This window comes from Mauremys mutica, chromosome 6 (assembly GCF_020497125.1).
Source record: "Mauremys mutica isolate MM-2020 ecotype Southern chromosome 6, ASM2049712v1, whole genome shotgun sequence".
In the NCBI taxonomy this organism is placed as follows: Eukaryota; Metazoa; Chordata; order Testudines; family Geoemydidae; genus Mauremys; species Mauremys mutica.
The window spans coordinates 4,740,825-4,763,819 of record NC_059077.1 but is presented as its reverse complement, the minus strand read 5'-3'; the positions used below and the strand labels follow the sequence as shown (position 1 = coordinate 4,763,819).

Sequence of the window (22,995 nt, the reverse complement as noted above, 5' to 3'; positions counted from 1 at the left end):
AAGTACTTTCTTTGTTCCCTCTTCAGTGGTATCCCCTATCTCCAAAGCCAGTAGTGTTTGGTTTAGTGTTTTTTGGAAATTGTACAGAAATTAAGAGAAATTGTGAAATAAACAAGCCTAGAGGTGTATTACAGAAAGCGTCAGCAGAATGACACCTGGTTGAGTTAAAAATAGATTCTGAGTTACCTCACATGACTCATTGCTCACGGCCTAAAGTCAGCCCATAGTGCTCTGGGAAGGCTTGCTAGACTCTGGACAGTTGTTTTGTTATGCTTATAAGAAGCACATGGGTTTTTTTTTCAGGGGAAAAGGCAATACACTGCGTTTATTGAAGATACAACAATTAGCATATGCGCATGCGCACACACCCACACCCATCCTGCCAGTTGATGTTAGAATTACCAGTCCGGATCAATCTAGTGGCCAGCTAGATTGATCACCAGTAGGGAGGAGCCGGGTTCCCTCGGTTGTGACACACTGTTCCGGAGAAGTCTTGGCAGGATGAACCCAAAGTTTCATGACAAGGCACCCTGTTTATATAGTGATTTTCCTTCATTGGGACCAATGAGTTTTGCACCCGTCATGCTGTAATCAATTGTTGTTTGACCAAGTGCTTGTTTTCTTAAATTGTCCTTCTCATTCTTTATTACAGCTTTATTACAAGATTGTCCCCATTGATAGGTGCCTGTCTCATCTTTAGAGTTGTCAATCTGCCCTCCTCTTACATTTCAATAGGGGCGTGTTGCAGTCTCCTGGCGTCCTTGTGTCTGTCTCCAGTTCCTCCCTTGTACATTTGGCTCAGCAATGGCCTTCACAGTTCTCTTTACACATACATTCCTCATTCACGCACACAACAGAATTAACTTACACAGAACATTTTAAACAGAAACATCAAATTGCAATGCACAAGAAAACAATCATGGCATTCTTTTACCTATTTTAAAATGCTAAACCTACAACAAAGTAATGATCTTAAAACGTCTGTTATGGCCTTGAAATCAGCCCAGACACAGATTCCGGCTGATGCATCTTTACCAAATGGCCCATTAGGCCATTCCTTTCTGCTGTTCAAAAAGGGTAGCTGGCAAGATATGGTCAAATCATACACCGGTACATTTAATACATGCTACATTATTATTCTTTATTCTTCATTCTAAATCGTACAGAATACAAACATAAAATCCTACTACTACAATTTCATGTTGGGACATGGCGCACAGACAGATCTGGGGGTGGTGATGGGGGACCTTAAGAGCACAGAATAAAGTCTCACATTCATGCAGTCACTACTGGATCTCTCTGCCTTTATCATTGTCAGTGATTGTATACTGGTGACCTGCATACAAGACCTGGCAGGTGAGGCTACTAGGGTGCTTAAATCACCCCAGTCCTTTCCCCTTGGACAGATCCCAGAGAGTCATAAAGGGCACTGCTCCTTCACAAAAGCTCTTGCATATGGAATCATGAAGGAATGGGGGATGGAGGACTGTAGAGCTGTATTAAAGACAGATCTTGAAGAATCCTCTGCCTATGGTGAGTAGGAAACTTTCCCAGGGGTGCATTACATTTCTAGCCCTTATAACTTCAAAGGAAACATTCCAAATGAGAATTGAATGTAAACTGAGGCACTGCTATCTTCCTGAGTCTGCAGATGGCTCAAACGCAGTACTTTGCAGGCCGGAGCATGCTCCAAACTGCTGCTCAGAGCCCTCTGGTTTGCAATGAAATAGACTGTAGTTCAGCTGCTGACTGTCAAAGCTCGTAGTAATAGTAGCAGCAGCAGCAGAGGACACCCCTGGAGCTATTCACTGAGGAGGAAGACCCAAAAAAGAGATTGGCGGTGGAGGGGGAGGAGGGGAAGAGTAGCAGCCAGGCAGCCGGTGGAAGGTAAAGTTGTAGAAACTCCTAACTTGCTTGTGGGCAGTTGAGGTGTCTGTAGGCTGGGGTGCAGAGGGACTGGCATGTTCTTTCTTCCGTTCAACAAAGAGAGGAGTTTGTGGGCAATCAAACTCATCTAAGCTGGATGTGGCTATGAAAGTTGGTAATCCTGAACCTGGTCCAGGGGCAGTAGGTTGGGATATATTGGTTTCTTACCTGGGTACGTCCCCTGGACAGTGCCAGGAGTGGGATGGGGGTGGTACCTATATTTCATCCCTTTGGCTACTAGGTTTGTCCTGTGTCCTAGGTGTGAGGGGATGGTATGGGAGAAGGGGAAGGAGAAGGAAATGCAGGAAGAGCTGCACCAGGACTTAGTAGAGGAATGAAAAGCAAGAGAAAGTGGAGTAAAGTTTGGAGGGAAAGTGTAATAGCAGGAAGAGAGGCTCTAAAGTTACACTTAGAACATTCACTACATTGAATTCGTACTAAACAATGCACAGCTGTCTTGTTACTTTCAATGGCAAGGAACACTGCAGCGCAATTATAGCTTTTTGGGGGGAGGGTGCAAGCTAGGAGACTTACTCCATGGACTAGTAGGCAATGCTTTCTGTTCCCCTCCCTCAACCCCCAAAACCCCACCAGAAACCTGTAGTTGTTTTCATGTGCGTTACTTGTGGATCAGGGTAGGTGGTTCTTTTCCTTTCTCTGGTTCAGGTGATGTTACACCTAAAATGCTCTGTTCAAATGTGGTCCTCTCATTGATAGGAGGTAGAGACATATTGGAGGGAATCCAAGGAGATTGGTTTGAAGAAAGACCGAATAAGAGTGAGCTTGGTCAATCAGTGCCATTTTGGAGTGATGGGGGGGTGGGGGAGGCAGCGGGAGAATGTTACTGTGCATAGATATGAAGGGTGTAGGCATTAAGGAAGGAGAAGAATCCTTGGGTGCCATAAATGTGGTCTGACCAGGAATAGTAGGATTAAATTAAGAAAAGGAACATTTTTAGGGGGGAACTTCCTAATGATGCAGTCTGTTAGGCTCATTCTCCTCTAGGAAGATGGCCTGTGTGAAGTGGGTGTCAACAATAGGTCTGCCCTAGTCAGGGTGAGATTTCTTTGCTACTAGTGTAGGTGGGGCCAGACTATGTTAAGAAGAATGCATGCTGACCTTGATTCATGCATAATCTGAAACTCTAGGATCTAAATCCTGTCTACATTAGGTGTTAAGTGCTGTTTAAAATCATATTAATTAAAATATGAGCGCGATTATATTGTTTGAAACCATCATCTACTTTTCCTAGACCGGGCTAGTTGGGCACTCATTCAGGCTTTTTAATGCTCTGAGTTATCAGGGCTGGAAGTGTTCTAGGTAAACTGCGAGCTGCATTTGAGAAACAAAGCTTTAATTAGGATGGGTGGTGCTGAGCTGCCTGCTGCTGTGCTGAAGGTGGCCTTTCTTGGCCACCAGCGTTAAGATACAAATCTAGTCAGAGAGCAAGTCATTGGCAAAGCTAATAAAATCTGGGAATTCTGAATCCATCCTCTTCCTCCAGTCACCAGAGCAGACTCCTTCCGTTCCCTCTCTAATCATCAAAATAAAGACCTTCCTGATTAAACCACGGCCAAAGGCCTCTAGGTGTAATAACCTTGACACTGTAAACATAATAATTCGAGAAAACAGAGGCATGTTGTGCTTGTTTAGTCAGTTACAGACTCTGTTGTGCTTGTCCACCTGTGGTATAGTCCAGGGACTGCTAGTAGATCTGTGCATATCTTAGGCACCTTGTATTCACTTTGATCTGTGTCCCAACTTCTGCAGAGGTTTTCTTAACATTTGCTAAAGAGAGTTTGTCTGTTAAAATGTTCTAAGTTACCAGATAATACATGATGTTTATGGAATCTACACTATGTAGTTTTCTGCCCTCTAGGTAGTGGGAAGTACACATGGACAAATGTCAGTTTCACTGCTGGCTTCTGCCTAATTCTCTGCATCTCCTGACTCGGTTCCTGAAAGGGGCTCTTACTTTCTAAGTGTATCAGTGAAAATTGGGTTTTGGACACAAATGAGCTAAATCTGCTTCAGTGCCCCCCTCCTCCCCACATGTAGGGTAAACATGTTTAGTATCTTAATACCAGCTGGAGAGGAAGGATGCTCTTGTGCTTCAAACAGAGAGTCAGGGTACCTAGGTTCTTCCTGATTGTGCCCCGATTGTGTGACTTTGGGCAAGTTTTACTTAACAATTTGCCAGCCTGGTTTTGTCCTGCCCCATCGCCAATGGTCCCTGTTGAACATGTTCCGGACCGGGTAAGGTCTCTGTGCAGCCAACCAGTATTGCTGGGGCCTTCGTGACAGCCCTTCGTGCAGCTGCAGCACAACACAGATGACGCACGTTGTCGCTGAATGCCTGCCGACTAGGTTCAGCGATGGCCTAGAAGAACTGCATCACGCCACTGAAGATGCCATCGCTTGGCTAGATGCCTGTGCACACGCTAAATAAATACTTAACAATCCGGATCTGTTTCCCAGACTGTAAAATGGGTTTGCTTACTCACGTCTCAGGGGCATTAGGCTAAATTTGAACAAATGTTTGCAAAGCATCCTGAGATCCTTGGGCGGGAGGCAAAATAGAAGCTCATAGTATTATACTATTTAACATATGTGAAAGATTTATTAATGCTTCTAAACTGTTTTTCAGATTCTAAATGGCTTCTAAGAAGTCGGGATCCGACTTTCATGGTAAGTGAAGTGCAGTATTTTTGTATTGGGAAGATATTAATATGAGGAAACTCCTCGTAAAACATTGTGTTGCCTCTAATATAGATTTTTATTTCATCTAATAATAGAATGGGATTGGGTGGCTCTTGGGATTAATAGGAGACTCTAGAGCCTTTCACCATCCTGCTACTCACCAGAAGTAGCCATTTTCTGTTGGCTGTTGATTGACCTGTGTGAAGTGAGCTTGGTCTCAATCCAGGTTTTCAGTGGACGTGTGCACTTCAGAAACCTCCACTGTTGGCATTAACTGGCAGTCAGCACAGAGGCCGTGGCTTGAGTGCTCCATGGAGATTAGTCTGCTTTGTCTCTGCTAGAGCTGGTCCTTCCATGTCAGGCCTGGACAGAGCGTTGGTGGGGCAGTGATGAGGAAACTTACACTGCTCTTGCTTATGCCTATGCCTGTTCTCTCTCTAAACAGAGGACTTCAGTCTGGTATCTTTCACTCATGGCATTAAGAACACTTCAAACATGAAAGGAGAAAATCCCTAGCTTGGTGTATGCATGTCCGTGTGAAATTAAACCAATAGTAGGCCAGTGGAATAGCGTTTGCAGAAGCAAACTCTGTATAGTGAAGGTTGCAACTTCACTTTAATTTTAAACTGTTTTTCCTCATTTATAACTTCGTAAAGTCTCCTTATGACTGAAACTGCTCATGCTTGGTGTCTGCCCTGTGATCAATTTATTTCAAATAAAGTTTGAACTAAATCCATTTAAGTAACTTACATTCAGGTAATGGAGGAGGAGAAGAAACACATTTTCTGTAAGGTCCTGATCCTGCACACATTTAAGTATGTGCTTAATTTTACACATGAGTAATCTCACTGAAGTCCATTTGTGTAAAGCTAAGTGTATGTTTGCTGGAGTTGGGCCTAAAGTTGTGGAACGGGAGGGTGGGAAACTCAAATATTGCAATTATATGTGTAATCAAGAATTACCAGTAGCAGCCTGAGCTAAAGCGATTGTCCATGCAGACTTCTTCCTTTCCATAGAGTGCAGAGTCCCTTCTCTTTCCAGATAGTGCTTCAGGTGAGCAAGATGACACTAGAGCACTCCACCATGGGGGAGATGAAGGCTTGGAAACATCTGCACCATTAAGTTGACCTTTATGCTTTCTCATTGTCCTAGTATAAAGGAACCAGAAAGTGACATTAGCAGGGAAAGGACTATAAAGTCAGACTGACTAGCCTAGGAACTGCAAAATGAAAACCTAATAAATACTGAAACTAGACTGTAAAACGACAGGTTTCAGAGTAGCAGCCGTGTTGGTCTGTATTCGCAAAAAGAACAGGAGGACTTGTGGCACCTTAGAGACTAACAAATTTATTTGAGCATAAGCTTTCGTGGGCTACGGATCCACTTCTTCACTGCTACGGTGAAACTAGCAATGAGCAAGTTCCTGAGTTGAACAGCCAGTCTTTGACTGTAGCGACCCTTTGCCTTAGTGCTGTGTGTGATGTCTTTAGCTCAGGATTATTTTTAATGCCATGTAACTCTTAATCTCTCCCTACCTGGTGTTGAGATAAGACAAGGCAGAGAGGACTAATCACACTCCTGCTCATGCCTGTCACAACATGCGCTGTAGCACAGGCTATAGCCATTGGCTTTTTCCTTTGCCTGGGGGTGCTCAACCCCTGCTCAGGCCCCGCCTCCACTCCACCTCTTCCGCCAAGCCCGCACCTCATCCTGTCTATTCCTGGCCCCACCCCCATTCCACCGCATCCCGCCTCTGCCCATCCCCAATCTGTCCCCTCCCTCAAGCGCACCCTGCCCCTGCTCTTCCCCCCTCCCCCGAGAGGCTCCTGCACTCTGTGGAACAGCTGATCCAAGGCGGACAGGAGGCGCTGGGAGGGAGCAGGAGGAGGAGTTGATTGGCAGGGCCACTGGTGGACATGAAGTGCTGGGGGAGAAGGGGAAACTATCTGTCAGCGGATGCTAAACACCTGCTAATTTTTTTCTGTGGGTGCTCGTGCCCTGGAGCACCCACAGAGTCAGTGCCTGTGGCACAGGCAGTGCACTAAATGCTCCAATTGCAACTAGGCGGGTGAAACCAGACAATTGCTCTGCTCTCGAATGAGCTCTCACAGGAAAATGATAAGACAAAAGCAGCTGGTCGCCTGTGGGTGACCACTTTTCACAACGAGATCAGGTATAGAGTGATCCTCCCTCTCTCATCCCATTCCCACCCCCACCCGCTGCCTCTCCTCCCCTTCCCTTTTCTCCCCTGTGAGTGGAGGCCACTTCACCTTGAATGGTCCCTTGAAATTTGTGTTAACTACTTATGCTTAACAATCTGTTCCACCTTGTATTTAGCTGTGACGCTGAGTACAGGCAAGTCTACACTACAAAATTAAGTTGACCTAAGTTTCATCGACATACAACCAGCACAGTAATTAAATTGTCCACACTATGCTCCTTGTGTTGGCAGTGCACGTCCTCACCAGGAGCGCTTGCACCAACTGCACTGTCAGTGTGGGGCATTGTGGGATGGTTTCTGAAAGGCAGGAGCAGTCAGGGCCGGCTCCAGACCCCAGTGTGCCAAGCGTGCGCTTGGGGCGGCATTTTGCCGGCAGGGCGGCAGGCGGCTCCGGCGGACCTTCCGCAGTCATGCCTGCGGGAGGTCCACCGGAGCCGCGGGACCAGCGGAACCTCCGCAGGCACGTCTGCAAGAGGTCCCCCGGAGCCACGGGACCGGCGACCACCAGAGCGCACCCCACGGCGTGCCGCCCTGCTTGGGGCGGCGGGATTCCTAGAGCCGCCCCTGGGAGCAGTCGATGTCAGCAACGCAGTGACTACACTGACACTGCGTTGACCTAACTACATCAGCCTAAGCACTCCACTTCCACGAGAGGCGTAGCGATTATCGGTGTAGTGGATGACTTAAATCAGTGGGAGCTGTAGTGTAGACACTTAGAGTTAGGTCGCTGTAAGCTGCCTTACGTCAATGTAGACCAGGCTTATGTTTCCCAGACGCCAAGAAGTGCTCTGCGAAAGCTTTTGTCTCTCACCAACAGAAGTTGGTCCAATAAAAGATACCACCTCACCCACTATGTCTCTCCCATACAATCAAAGGGAGTCTAGTCTAGTTCAGATGCGTTGTGATTCCCATTCCCATTGGTGGGCACTCTATGGTCACTATCTCTGCATAAACGTAACTCTTCGGAGTTGTTAGTTTCCCAGTTCAAATACACAAATCCTTAAGCTAGATGTCTTGTTGCAGTAATGGCCATGGTCCCCTCCAAACACTGGAATTGCAGTGCTGTTCAGCAGTCACGGGGTATGTTGCTATCTCTGCCGGGGGCTCAACGAATAAAAATACTGTTAAATTCTCTGAGAGACTTCTTCAGTTCACAGTCATGGTGAGAAACAAGATCGGCTCTAGAATAGTCAGTGCCAGGGATTCAAAACTGAAAGGGGACACTCTCTCTAGCACGAGTCTGAGAGCAGGCTGATGTGCCACCTACTGCACTGCTGTCTCGCTTGGGCTGGCGGAAAGTCTGGCCCCCAGGTGATAGGGTGTTTCCTGGTTTTGAAAACCTGTCCTTCATTAAAGCGCCTGGCTGCATTCTTGTAGATGATTCAGTAATAGAGGAGTGCAGGAGGTATTTGTGAATGGCCATTTAAGTTTGAAATTTGGTCAGAGGGAGATGACATATTAGTGATCTTTGGGATTGCTCACGCTGTGAAAAGAGGTTAATTACTGAACTCGGCCTCTCCTGTAAGGTGGTGGCCATACTCTGTAGCTGCATTTTCTATAATATTCCAACCCCAACAGTGAACGTACAGATGAACTGATCATTGAACACTGGTATAGGAGTGGGGTTAATATCACGTCCAAACCAAGTGCCATTTAGATCGGCTTTTGGCCCTCCATTCTCCCAGCTGGGGGTGCTGTCAGAAAACTGCAGATGGTTGTTGGTGTTTATTACTTGTATTCTGGTAGCCCAGCTGCGCCGAGCACTGTACAGACGTAGAACACATAGATGGTCCCTGCCCCAAACAGTCTAGAATCCAAGGATAAGACTAGATGACAGATGGATAAAACAGACAGATTGTGGGGGGACGAGGGGGACACGGTAACAGAGAGACGTGCGTGATAAGCAGAGGTCACAGTATACCAGCTGATTGACCCAGGAAGTGAAATTAGATTGGTACAGAAGCTGGGATCCCTAAACTAAAGTTGAGTCACTGTAGACTCTCACTAAGGAGAAGTGACTTGTGTGTAAGAGGTTCAGTGTGGTTCTTCTGGGCTATTGTACTTTTTGTTTTAAGAGCATCACACTGCAGACCTAACTCTGGACATGTTTTTAGACAAGATTTGCTCCTGCCCCTTCCTTCAGCCACAAATTGAGTTTTATTTAACTACAACCACCCTCACCCTGAGGCTGTTTTTTAAATCTTTCTTGAATAACGACTTGCAGCTAAGGTTTTTATTTTATCAAAATATCACACATGTTCAACTGGAAATAAGGATCTGTGTGTAGACACATCTTTAAAGGTATGTCTACCCTGCAGAAGCTATGCCAGCATCGTCCCTGAGTATAGACACAACTAACACCAACAGAAGTTTTTCTGTTAGTATAGGAACACCCCTTGCACAAATGTTAGCTGTGTCAACATAGCCGTATCTACACTGGGGTTTTGTTGGTATAGCTGTATTGGTCAGGAGTGTGATTGTTTCACACCACCGGCTGACATAACTACGTCAACATAATTTTTACATGTACTGTAAACATGCGAGACTCACCCCTGCGGCGCCTCCTGATGGTTGTCTCAGGGAATTAGCTCTTTTCCAGCCTGGGTGCCCTCTGCAGGTGTCCTGCTTGTAGGTGGCCCCTGGGTCCCTCCCGGACCCCAGTGCCCCTTTACCCTGGAGCTGCCCCCTGGCAATACCCCCACCAGTCCCTGAGTCTCCCCTCTCTGGTAAACCCCCAACCCTCTAATCCCCACCTTGCCTCAGTCTGGGCTACTGCCAGTCATCACCAAGCCCCTGCTCCCTGAGGCAGACTGCAGTGTAAAAGCCACTCATCATAGGCAAGAGAGTTCAGACCTGCTGCCATCCTCTGCCTCCCAGTACCTCTGTGGGCCTTGAACCAGGCCCTGCAGCCTGGGGAGTTGCCAGTCTGGAGCTCCCCTGGCTCCCCCCAGCCCCGCTCCACTCCCGGTACCCTTTTTGCAGGCAGCCAGGCCCTGCTCTCTCCCAGCCTGCAGAGAGACTCCTTCAGCCCCTAGCTGTGCTCCATTTGGGGCGTGGCCCCAGCTGCGGCTGCTCTGCTAATCTGCCCAGTTTTCCCCCTGCCTCAGGGCTGTTTTAAGCCCTTCCGGGCAGGAGCGGGTGATCACCCCACTATATGTACACATGGCCAAAGGCAAAAGAAACTAGTGCAGGGAAACCTACTTGATGATCTGTCCAGAAATCTGATACCAAATCTACACAATTTTCAAATGGCTAAAAGGTTGAACAAAATATTTTGGATAAAAGTGGGGCAGCAAACTCAAGCATGCTGTGTGTGTGTGTGTGTGTGCGTACGCTTTTTCTGGCTATTTTCATTTTTGTGCAGGCAGGTTAGCAAAGACCAAATAGCTTTCAAATATGGAAATGTGAATCTAACAGGAATGCATAATACAGTCGAGTCTCTGATGTAACTTCTCCTTTTGATCTTAGGGCCTTTCAGTTACCTTGATGACGTCCCATTTAAGATCGGAGACAAATTCAAAACACCAGCCAAGGTTGGCTTACCCATTGGTTTCTGCTTGCCTGACTCTCCCCAGCTTGTCAGAGAAGTCCAGGTGAGTGGGTGGTTGGTTGGTTTGTTTGTTCTCTTTGTTGTTAATTTTTGTCATACATTTAAAATATCCAGATTTAGGTCTTATATAAATGTTTGCTAGAGCTATCCTGGTTGTTCTACAATTGCCCATTTATGGGGTTTCCTGCACCTTGTTCTGAAAGATCTGGTTCCAGTCACTGTCCTACATAGGATACTAGGCTGTACAGACACATATAGCAATTTTTATGTTCCTGCTAGAATTGCAAGTTTTACAGTGCTGATCACGAATGCTTTACATGTCGTCATTTATCAAAAAGGAATAAAAGCCCAGGAAATTCTGAAGCAGAGCTTTGATACAGTTCAAGTTGTAAACATATACTTAAATAGAACTTTTTAGTGGGAAAGTCGGGAAATCCAGAGTCCAACCACAACCTTAACTCTGCTCCTTCTATCCCTGACTATCCTACGCTTTGGCAGTTTTCACTTACAAGTCTGGATTTTTTTGTTTTAACAAAAGTGGAAAATTCAAATATAGGCGCTATAGCACTCTAACAAAATCCTTGTCGTCTGGACTTAGTGGATTTTTTTTTTTGCTGCCAAATGCATTTAATTTTTTTTATAATTGTGTAAAAAGTAGCACAAAATCTTTGGTGCATATTTATGATGTTATATGGCTTCTGACTTCCCCTGTCCTGCTTTTTATTGGGTGGAGAGTTACACTTCTAGCTCTTGTTTTCCTTTGTACTTCTCAGTGACAATTTATTTACCCAGCCATGTGGCCAGGTTATGTAACTTGGCAAGTAAATCTCTCCACTCTTTTCCAGGCACGTGGTCTTAAGTTGCCTTAATTTTTTGATTAGTTTGAAATTGACGGATTAAACAGACTAACTTTTAACTTACGTGCTTATCATTTGAAAATTAGTACTAGGAATCCAACCACGCTAATTTAATAGAAGTTTAAATTAGGGTCCAAGGTCCTGTTTACTGCCAATCCTTATGCAGAGAGAATGGCAGGTCTCAATAAAGTGGCTTGGTGTTCTTTATGCCATGTGATGTTTCCACAGAGTTCCCTGGAATACGGATTTTGGGTCCTGGCCACAGAGCCAATCAAATCAATAGTTAAGTCTTTTGATTTCATAGTTTACTTTCTATAAGGAATTGATCTGATGTGTTCGAGGTCTATTTGAACACTAAATGGCTAGCCTGAGACGTAGCACTAACTCTCCTTTTCCTTCCTCTCCAAGCCAGCGACACACACAGTGAAGTCAAGGGGCTGCTCGTGTATCATGGCACACTGCTTCCTTTGACATCTGCAGCAGAAGACAGTCCAGCTTGCTGGTGCCAGGCTTGTCTGCTTTCAGCATGTCAAGTGTTGTGGCGCAGTGTAAGGGCCAAGGCCACTTTGTGAAGTGTCTGCCCTTTGCCTGCGTTCTCAGAACATACCACTGTCTGCTCTTATAAAGCATTAGCACGTTAAGTCATTTTGGCTGTGGACTGTTCTGTCAGTTGTGCAGCGGTAAATTCTCTTGTCCTGCAAACTAGCTATGGGCAGGTCTTGTATTCTGGGGTGCAGTCCAGACCAGGGAGGGGTTTTGTCACAACCCATCCTGCAGCCTTGGGTGCTGCTGTAACTCCCAACCTGGGCCTCTAACAGCCAGCATGTAGGTCACATGCTGAGTGTCTGCATATAGTCACAGCCCTGGTCCACCAACTCTGACCCCAGCAGTCTGTCAGGTACACACCAGCCCCGCTCTGGCTTCCAGCAGCCTTGGTTACGACCTGCAGGGTGACCCCAATACACTCGCAGTCCTGGATTTTCCCCAGAAAGGTGTGTTCTGCACTGCCCAGCACTCTCCTGGAGAGCTGGGATATTAGAGATCCATTGACACTGCAAGGGGTCAGTGTACAACAGTTTGCGACTTTAGTTGGAGTTACCAAACAGTTCCGTTGAAACACAACACTGGATTGGTTTTGATTGAGTAAAACAAGTTTATTTAGTTACAAAGAGAGATTTTAAGTGAGTACAATTATAAGGCATTAAAGTCAGAAATGGCTACACGAGAAGCAGAGAAAAATGCTTTTTAGTAAGTAAACTTAACAAACTAGACTTGGTTCAAGGTAAAATCCTTACCACAGGTTCACAGCAATATTACTGATCAAATTTTCAAGTCAAGATCTCACACGAAGTCCAAAGGCTGGTTCCTTTATCTTCCTGGGTGGAATGGGGCAAGGAGAGGAGAGAGAGTCTGGGGTGTTTTTTGTCCCTCAATTTATAGTCCAGCCACCCTTTGAAATGCATTTTCCTGAGGGTTATCCCAGTTAAAGTTCCTTTCAGGTATGAGGTTGGAGGCACGGAGTCTCAATCTGTTCCAGCCCCCTTCACCGCCAAAGAATGGCCGCTTGACCGGTGATTGCCAGTCAACTTTGATGACACCTGGCTAGAGGTGCCAGCTTGTCTTGTGTCTTTGAGAAACAGGTTTGCCCCCTCCTCAGACTTGCCTGGTAAACACATCTCAGTCATCATTTCAGCTTGTGTTCATAACTTTACAGATCACGTTGCTACGTACATTTCAGCATGACATTGACCAGCAAGCTTATTAGTTTTCAAATGATACCTCACAAGTTATGCCTTGCAGAAAAATGATTACAGTGGTATGTGGTGTGTGAATATGGGGAGGGACATTCGGCCACAGTGGCTTATGTAAGAGTTGATCCTTGTGCTTGCACTTCCTTGGAAGAGCTCATATTAAAACGTGAAAAAGCTCAGGGGCCCCTGTCATGCTGGTAATAGCGACACAGATCTGCTTCTAAGCTAGAGGCTAATATCTCAGTTTTATGACTCCTTTGCTAGGTTCTTGCATGGGCAGTACTTAGGTTAGTACCTCTTCTTTCTGTTGGGTACTAAACTCTGATTGGGTTTTAACCGCTTCTGAAGAGAGGTAAAAAATTCCATGATCTTTCCAGTGCTGCAGTAATCCAGAATCTACTCTATTCTTGTGTGGCTTGTGGCCAGTTCATCAATAGGGAAAATTGCAGCCTAGCAGCAAATCCTGAAGCTAGCTCATAGTAGAGGTCTACCATTGAGTAGTGTGCTTGATTTCTACTCTACGCATGCTCTCTTCTGTGGGAGATGGATGCTGTGGTGTGCTGTTAATCTTCATAACAGTTTTTTAAGCAAAATCATATGGACAGGAGGAATACAATAGATCCATTGGCATATAGCCAAGGTTCGCTTCTAGAGCAGCGGTTCTCAAACCGTGGATGGGAACCCCAAAGTGGATCAAGACCCCTTTTTAATGGGGTCGCCAGGGCTGGTGTTAGGCTGGCCAGGGCCAAAGCCCCACTGCCCAGGGCTGAAGCCTAAGCCTGAGGACTTCCGCCCTTGTGGTGGGGCTCAGGGTTACAGACCCCCCACTTGGGTCTGAAGCCCTCGGGCTAAGGCTTTGGCCCACCCAGCTGGCGTCGTGGGGTCTGGGCTTTGGCGCTGGCCCCCCTTCCCAGGGCGGGCTCAGGCTCTGGTCCCCCTTCCTGGGGTCATGTAGTAATTTTTGTTGTCAGAAAGGAGTCATTTCTAGAGGCACAAAGAACATCATCTTCTTGTCTGTAGGTGAGCAACAGAGATATTAGTTAAGAGAAAACATCCCCACCCCGTGGGCAATATACCTAAGTTGTTACTCCACGTTCCTTGCTACGTATAGGATGATGTTGCCGTCATAAAGTAGTGGACTATGCTCCTTACCCTTGAATCTCATTTCTTCTTACAGTATGACTTCTCCCTGGAAAAGAGAACTATCGAGTGGGCGGAAGACATCAAAAAAATCCAAGCAGCTCAGAGAGAAGCAGAGCGAAAGGCTGCACAAGCAATAGCTAATTCCAGGGCTGCTTCAGACGACAACAGCAAAATGGGCTTCTCGGAGGCTGTGCCACTTCCCATTAACCCTATTCTCGCTAGTCTACAGCACAATAACATTCTTACTCCCACCCCTGCCAACAGCAGTGCCATAAAGCAAAAGGTCCTTAGTCCACCTTACCCAAAGGCAGACTTCAACCCAGCAGATTTTGAATGTGAAGAAGACCCATTTGACAATCTGGAGTTAAAAACTATTGATGAAAAAGAAGAATTGAAAAATATTCTTGGTACGACTGGGCCAATTGTCACCCAGCTGTTGGAGAATAACTTGCCCAAAGTAGGGCCGGAGTCTGTGTTACAAGATCAGGAAGTTCTGGCATCCGTAGAAAGGGCTACCTTGGACTTCAAGCCCCTTCACAAACCCAATGGCTTTATCATTTTACCACAGTTGGAAAACTGTGAAAAGATGTCCCTGTCTTCCAAAGTGTCCCTCTCCCCCATCACGTCAGTGAGCAATATCAAATCTCTCTCCTTTCCCAAACTTGACTCAGATGAGAGCGATCAGAAAATGTCAAAGCTCACAAGCACTTTTCATAGCGCTACCTGTCTCCACAACGGCACTTTCCTCAGCTCTTCACAGGCCTGCTCTCCGAGTAAGGCTAGCGAACTCAACGGACACCATGTTGTTGGACTTTCTGCTTTACATGTGGACAGTGGAATGGAGACGTCGACATTATCCTCTTCATCCAGGCTGCCTTCCCTATCTGTGTCAACACCTTGTACAGAAGAACAGTCATCTCAAAACACAGCAACCAAGGTAAGGATTCAACAGGTTAAAATAGGTTTGGGGTGTTCAAGGGGAAGGTGAATGTGACTCATATTTCTAAAATGTGTCCTGTAGCTTTCTTTGATTTACTACTCGGATGTGGGCTGCTGACAATACGTGTCCCCTCATGCATTGCTCCATCTTGATCTAAATGGAAAACTGATCAGCTAAAGATGAAACATTGGATGCTGGGAGTTAGTCTCAGAGGATCACATGTCGCTGGGTTGGATGTAGACAGCTGTAGTCTAATTCACTTCAGGCCATGAGGTGTGTTCTGGCTCCTGGCAAGTTGCTAAAGGTATTTGTGGTAAGAGATCTTGGACACGTTGGGTTTCAGGCTCTGGTAAGATTTTTTTTTTTTTTGCTGCTATATTCTCATACATTCTGGCTGTTCACCCTAAACTGAGACATTCATTTCTAAACTACCATGATGGATTTAATCAAATGCTTTATGCAAACATTCGGTTGAAATGCTTGTGTTAGGAATGTCCGAGGATGGTCAGTAGAGAGACATGGCATCTCCACGCAGGACACTTTGAGATGACTTTATTAAGCTGCAAAAAGTGATACGGCTTATAACTCAAGAGACTGATGCAGACCGTAGTAGTGCAAATATCCCCACTTTCCTTGTAGAACTGTGTGCTTCAGTTCTGACCTGTACAATAAACTGTGCACTGGCAGCCACTCCTTTTAATTCTCTTCCCTCCAGCATCCCCGCCAAACGCATAAGGGGGCTTTTATTTGAGTGAAAATGACCCTTGTCTGAAATCTGGTACCTGCTTTTCTCAGGCCTGAACCTGGGCCGAAAGTGCCTTGCTGCTCTGAGATCCTTTTGACAGTTCTACAGATCAGTCTCAAACCACCAGGACTGTAAAATCGGCTGCTGTACAGTAATAAAAATGGTCTGAAAAAGTGCTTGGAATAAGTTAGATGTTTTCTGTGCTCTGAGTTCTAGATCTACTTTGTCATGACTAGTAAATGCTTCTAAACATTTGGCTCTGGCCTAGAGATTAGAGACCATTTCAGTCCAGCATAGCTTGAAGGGAAGAAGCAAACTTTGCTTGCTTCATCTGTTCCTTTTCCCTTCAAAACATAGGCTGAACTTTCTCAAAGAACCGAAGGGATTTGAACATCCAGTTCCCATTAAAACGAATGGAAATTGGACATTCAGACCCCATACTTGGCTCTGAAAATCTCAACCCTAGCTATTGCAGGGAAGGGTTTGAAGGTAGGGTGCAGGGAGACCCCTCGTGTTCCATATAAAACATTACATCTTGGTGCTGTGGTAACACTGGAATACATTCTCCACTCAAAGGCATTGTAGATTGCTACGTGACACTGGAGTTCAGAAGCGAGTGACCTAGCACACGCCCAAACAAAGGGGTAGAGAGCCCTTGAGGAATACTTGCCTTTTGGTGATCGTTCTACCACAGTCACTAGATACAGCCTTGAAACCAAAGTCCATCAATAAGTTGGCAGGTGTAGGCACGTGTAGCGTTAATATGGAAACCCAGCATTTTGGAAAATAACTAGTCGTTGGAGCAGAGCAAAAGTGATGAGTTTTACCTTTAGCAATAAAAATAGCATTGTGCAGAGGCAAACACTGTTAATCCAGAATGCAGCAGGAAAAGAAAATCTGTCCAACCCATCAGTGAGCAGTCATTGCTCTGAATATTGTTTCTTATTAGAGAGCATCATTCGTCAAATCGGGTGGCTGTGATAGGTATATCTTCACACATGTCTTAAGCAGAATATCCTGTGGCTCTAAGAGCTTGAGAAGAGAGAGATGAAAATCTAAATAGCACTGCTGAGCAGCTAGAGTTGGTGAGATGTGACCGTCGCTGGGCCCATCTACCCTAGAGAAACTCTTGCAAGCCCAAGGAGGCAGGCACTCTTTAGGATTCTTCAGGGAGGATAAGGACTTGTGCACAGACATGAAGGAAATTGCTCAATAATTAGATTGAATTGCAAGAGAAGCTTCCCACACTTGAGATGTGTTTCCCAAGGAAGGGGATGGACGTCTCCTCAGTTGAGACACTTAACGCTAGACTGGACAACGTTGTAGGGAAAAATGCTGTTGGAACAATATTTTAGAGCTAAGAAATAGGTACGCTGACATAACTGGGCTCTCCTGTCTTGAATTTCTAGGAGTCTTAACAATAAGCTTGAGGGTTTTTTGGATTCCCATGTTATAGTCTTAAGGACTTGGGAAATATACTCTTGTTCAGAAGATCATGGTTGTACGGATGAAAGCCGGGATCATCTGAGGTAATTTTGAAGGTTTCGTCTATTAAGAGCAGCTCTTGACATCTGGGGTAAAATGTCCATACAGAGCCTCTTCCTGTCCGTCCTCAGACGGGCTGTCTGCCCCATTTGGGAAGCGTCAGGATCATCCACCTGTGTCTTGGTGTCCCATCACAACTTCGTTTCCTGTAGCTGAGAGAGGCTTTGGTGGTTTGGATTTGAGTTACTTGTTAATGTTTGAATAACTGCCGATAGAGACTAGATTTTTATGGTGGTTGCTTAAGAATACTGGTCATTTTAAACTGGGACTTACCTGAAACTACACAAGTTGTCTTTTGTTGTAAAAGTGGCTTCCTCTTCCTCTTCTGAGTTTAGATCTTTAGATGCTGAACTTCTTGGCCTCTGCCCTGCTGTATGTCATACACAGTGTCTGGCAATTGGTGATCTTCACAATTCAGTTTACACAAAGTAGGCAAGAAGACAAATAGAAAAACTACCTGTGAGGACTAATGGATTGAAATTTAAATGGATCTGGGTGTAGCGTTGACAAATGAAGTGCAGGCTTCATTTTGTGATGCGTGCTGTTTCTACCTGGTGCTGCTTAGGATGTGGGTATTGACAGTTGGGCTATTGGTATAATTATATACTGAATTTTTGATGTCACTCGACGCTTTCAGTGGACTTCCTATCTGATCTTTGTTGTGGTATTGCCAAAGCATGCACAGGGCAGGTGCTGAGCCACAATCCTGTATGTACATTCATCATAGGCTTGTGGTTTATAGAAGTGCAGGTTGGTGAGCGTGGTGAATGGTTTTCACTTGTTCCTTTCTCACTAGTTTCCTCTGGAGTTTTAATTTCCTCCTTTGGTTGGGAATATTTTTGGGGAGGCGGACGATGAGTAACTGGCCTCTTCTCATGTCTCCTGCCTCCCCCGAAGATTAAGCAGCTCTGGGATGTACCATTAATTAACTTGACCTACTGTTGCCCCACAGAAATCAGACATCCTGGGACAAATCAGTATCCGAATACATGAGCCTTCTCTAACAAGTGTCTGCTCCCAGAAGAGAATCCACTTACTGTCCCGCCAGCACTGAAGTGATATCAACTATGAATAACTGTAAAGTCACATTCTCTTGGGGTGAGGCTGGAATAGCTGATTGGGAACAAGTGAAGTGAAATGAGACAGAACTACCTCTATGAGTTGGGTGCTGCTCATTGGCTTTCTTATTTAAATGCTTTTAGGTAAGCCAGATCTGGCTGGCGTGTGGACCAGATGCAGTCCAGGATCATCAGTGGTTTCAGCACAGTAGTAAGGGCTATGGAGAATGTGGCATGCTAGTATACAACACTTTTCCTAGCCAAGCAAATCTCTGCTTGAAATCTCTGTACTTACATTTCTCCAAATGGCTCTTAGCCATCTGGTCAGAGGAAGCTGTGGGGAGAAAGCTTTCTGAAGAGGGAACTCAGATGATGACTTCCTCTTAGCTCCAGTTACAATCCAGGTCCTGCTGTCACACCCACAATAAATAGGCAACTTACGTTTTTGTAAGATTGAAAATGGTGCTGGTGAGTTTTGAGAGTGTGCTCACGTCATACTTCAAGCCTGTAAAGTTCTGGCAACCAACTTTAGAGCTATTGTATTGCGATGAAGCATTGCATGTTGGGATGTGTAATCTGAAGGCTTCTCTCCATGGATAGGTGCAGCCTGCACCTTTCTGTTCAAATAGATGGGGCCCTCAGGCTCCTGGCAAGTTTCCATGGTTGGGTGAAGTTGGTCCAGCCTGGAATAAGTCTGAGTGGGCCCGAATTCCAGTTAGCTGGATGGTGGCCTGTGCTGTGTAAGCAACACCTTTCTGCTGCACATGTGAAAGGGGAGCAAATCTTTAACTGGGCTAGAGACACGCGGCTGATCAGCTTCCAGTATTTGATACACGAATGCTCCTGAACTTAAAATTTTAATCTAGATAACAGGCAAACCCAAGATCCATTGGGCATTTTAAACAGTCACGGGAGAACCCAAAGCTGCTTTCTGGAGCCTGGGATGGGAGGATTAGAAACTGGATCAGAGACCAAACAGAGTAGGAATAAGTGGCCAATTTTCAACACGGCAAAAGATTAACAGTGAGCCCTTCCCACCCCCCAGCTTCTAGACAAAGTGTGTATCGATCGGTGAAAGGATAGTGAAAAAAGCAGGCCTTGTTTGGCTGCATCAAGAATGGGATAGGTAGAAAATACTGAAATTCTGTCATGTAAATATCAGTGTTATGCTCTCACCTAGAATACTGCAGTCAGTTGTAGACACCTCAGATAAGAATATAGCCAAAGGGATAATGAAATGGGCCCCAGAAGTAGCTAGAGGCCTAGAGAGTAGAAATAATGGGCTTGTTTAGTTTGAGAAGACCAGTAAGGGGGGATGAAAGACACACAAAGTGCTGAATGGGTGAGAGGAGGTAAATTGCTGGGTGTCCCTTTTACTTTCTTTCATAATACAAACTCAGAGGGACATTCAATGAAATCTATCGGCAGCAGCCTTAAACTGATAAAGGGAAATACGTTTACCTAGCACAAAATCAGCTTGTGGAACTCTGCTACAAGCCATCACTCAGGTCAAGAGTTTAGTAGGCTTCAGCAATCTATTGGACATTTATATGGATAATTAGCATCCACAATTACATTAGATTAAAATGTTTTAGAATTATTCCGAGAAGGGCTATAAATCCTTCCTCTTTGGGCCATCTGCTGACTGACAGGTTGGGAAGAAACCTCTTTTATAGGCAGGCTGTTCCGTAATTCTCTACTACAGGATGTCTTACGTTTTGTTGTCAGTGACAGGTGTGTACTAGACGGACCATTGGTCCGACCCAGTATGGCAATTGTTGCTCCTCTACCCATCTTTCCTGACTCTGTCCTTCCAGACCCCCTCTCTCACTAGGAACTTTGTTTGCCAGTATAGTAGACATCTCTTCAATCTTCTCATTAATCTGTTGTTTTTACAGGTCCAGCCAGACTACAAGGAATCAGAGTTCCCTATGGTAAGTGCCCAAATACCTACATAAATTAGTATGTTGCATAGTCCATTCTTAAATTACCCATACATTGGTAATGTTCTTTTGTGTGAAGGAATCAATGAATGGCTCCTATGAGTGTACTGACAGTTAAAGTGGTCAGCACCTGGGTGTGGTCATCTGTATCTTCTGAGGGCCAGGAGTTGCTTCTGCTTATTCCATAAATGCTCTTTTTGTTACCTAATCTCTCTAGCTGGCTGTCATCTCATGATGACAGAGCTCGGCTACATTAGCGAACGTAGTTCTAGTACCTTTCAAAGTAGAAGGGGCTATCAAGTGAGGAACAGCCGAGGGTGATCCTAGACGAGATTAGTGGGAGTGGAGGGAATGGTTTTGTACGCCACTGCTCAGTTTCATCCCAACAGTGATTGGTCTCCCAAAGGAAGTGTGGGAAGTCCCGCTTCATTACTTTCCAACGAGATCAGATAACTCCTTCAGAGTCCTCTAAGGAGGAATCCCACATTGGCCAGGGAGGGGAAAGGCCTGGTGCTGGGATAGAGCTGTATCCCCATTCGTTTCTGCTTGGCTTCCCATTCCTAGGTAACGCACCAAAACTTCACAGTATCTAAAGTGCCCAGTCACACCAGCTGCATTAAATGGCCAAGTGGCCCCACGTACTCAGACGTGCTGCAGGCCCTGTCGGCCAGTGAGAGGCAGTGTGTGGAGACAGTCGTCAACATGGGATACTCTTACGAAGACGTCATGACAGCCATGAAGAAGAAAGGACAGAATATAGAACAGGTAAAAGCTCTGGCAAAGGAGTGGGAGCTTCAGAGGTGCAGCCATCTCTGTCAGTAGCATGAACCCCGTGGCCTTACAAAAACCAAAACACTTAGGACCTAAGGGAGGTCTGGAGTTTTCCGTAATTTGCAGATTAACGGGGAATTAATTTTGGAGGTGAAGTGGGGGTGTCACTAGTACCAGGTGAACTGGCTACAAGGAAAGTGCGTCTGTTGGCTGCGGCCAGTGGCAGCTTCAGATGTGAGACGTTCCTTAGGTCAGCACCTGCCTAGAAATGCTTCCTGCCCACTGTTACGAGATTGGAGAACCTCAGCCACACGTGGCCCTTCCTCTTTTCGGGGGAGAGACGCTGGGCTTGGAGATCTAGACTTCAGGTGAGGAACTTCAGCATGGGCCTTCGCCTTGCTCAGATACAACGGCAGTGAAAGCCACACACCTGGGCCAACTGCAGTTACAGGTGCCTGAAGGCTTTTCTGCAGGCTCACCATTTGGGAGATCTTGGCCCAATATTCCCTCTAATTTTCGCCATGCGTGTGCGGAATGAATTTTGTGCGCCCCAATATGGAGGTGTGTGACACCCTGTGTGTACGACCCTGTGTGACGCATCATCTCCATATTGGTGCACATAACAACATTCATGTGGCAGGGCTGGAGCAGAGGGTTGGGGTGCAGGGGAGTACGGGCTATGGGGTGGGGATGAGGGATTTGGGGTGCAGGCTGCCCTGGGGCAATGATGGGGAGAGAGTGCTTCTCTTCTCCCTCCTTTCCCCTCCCCCCCCAGGCAGCACCACCTGGGATGTGGGGGGTAGGTGCCTCTCCCCACCTCAGGAACTCTGGGGCTGGGGTCGTGGATAAGCACCTCTTCCCCGGCTGTGGCAGGTCCGAGTTGGGGCTGGGGCTGCATTATAGGCACCTCTTCTCCTGGCTGCAACAGGTCCAGGTCTGGCCTGGAGCCGGCGGGGAGAGGCAAATCTCCCTGCTGCAGCCCTGAGCACCTGCACAGCGCTTAATAGGCTGCCTGGCCGCGCAGCTTAGAGGGAACTTAGCCTTGGCCCCAAAGGGTTTGATGGGTACAAATGACACATGCTGGCTTTAGCAGCAATGCAGCAGCTGGCTCTTTTGAGAGTGTGGCGTTCTTCAGGCATTGCAGCATATGGTGCAGACGGCCTCAGCAAGGTCAGGTCACAGAGCTCACTTTATTGCACAGTGAAGTGGCAGTTACGAGTCTGTTGGATCAGTTTCAGACCCAGAAAATGTTTCTGCCCAAACAAATAGGGGAAGAATGTTGCCAATTTTTCCTTATTCTTCCCGTTGCTCTGTGCCCTCTTCAGAGCGTCTCCCTGGCCACCAGGAGCACAGAGGGGGGTGGGTTTAGTGCCCCATCAGTTGGTAGAAAGGATACTTTGTATTGGCTGCTTGAGTGATTCATCATCTTTCCAGCCACTAGCAAACGTAAAGCCTCTTTGTACTCTAGAGCAGTGATTCTCAGCCAGGGGCAGGCGTTCCCCTAGGGGTACGCACGAGTTTTCCAGGGGGTGCAGCAACTCGTGCAGGTATTTGCCTAGTTTTACAACGGGCTGCAGAAAAAGCACCAGTGAAGTCAGTACCAATTAAAATTGCATACAATGCCTGGTTTCTACGGCTCTATATGCTGAAGTATAGAAGTACAGCATTTATATTCCAGTTGATTTATTTTACAATTATATGGTAAAAATGAGAAAGTCGGCCATTTCCCAGTAATAACATGCTGGGACACTTCTGTATTTTTATGGCTGATTTTTTGTATGCAAGTGGTTTTTAAGTGAGGTGAAACTTGGGGGTGCGCAGCACAGAGCAGACTCCTGAATCGGG

General features: G+C 46.1%; 1 protein-coding gene across 1 annotated transcript in view; it reads left to right on the top strand.

The window, feature by feature from the left end:
* Positions 1-22,995, top strand: part of UBAP1 (ubiquitin associated protein 1) — a 55,773-nt gene that overhangs the window by 28,338 nt on the left and 4,440 nt on the right. Inside the window, exons 2-6 of the mRNA XM_045021618.1 lie at positions 4,574-4,614; positions 10,316-10,440; positions 14,183-15,085; positions 20,335-20,370; positions 20,944-21,144. Coding sequence (XP_044877553.1) covers positions 4,581-4,614; positions 10,316-10,440; positions 14,183-15,085; positions 20,335-20,370; positions 20,944-21,144 — 1,299 coding nt within the window. The 5' untranslated portion in view covers positions 4,574-4,580. The remainder of the gene's footprint in view (positions 1-4,573; positions 4,615-10,315; positions 10,441-14,182; positions 15,086-20,334; positions 20,371-20,943; positions 21,145-22,995) is intronic.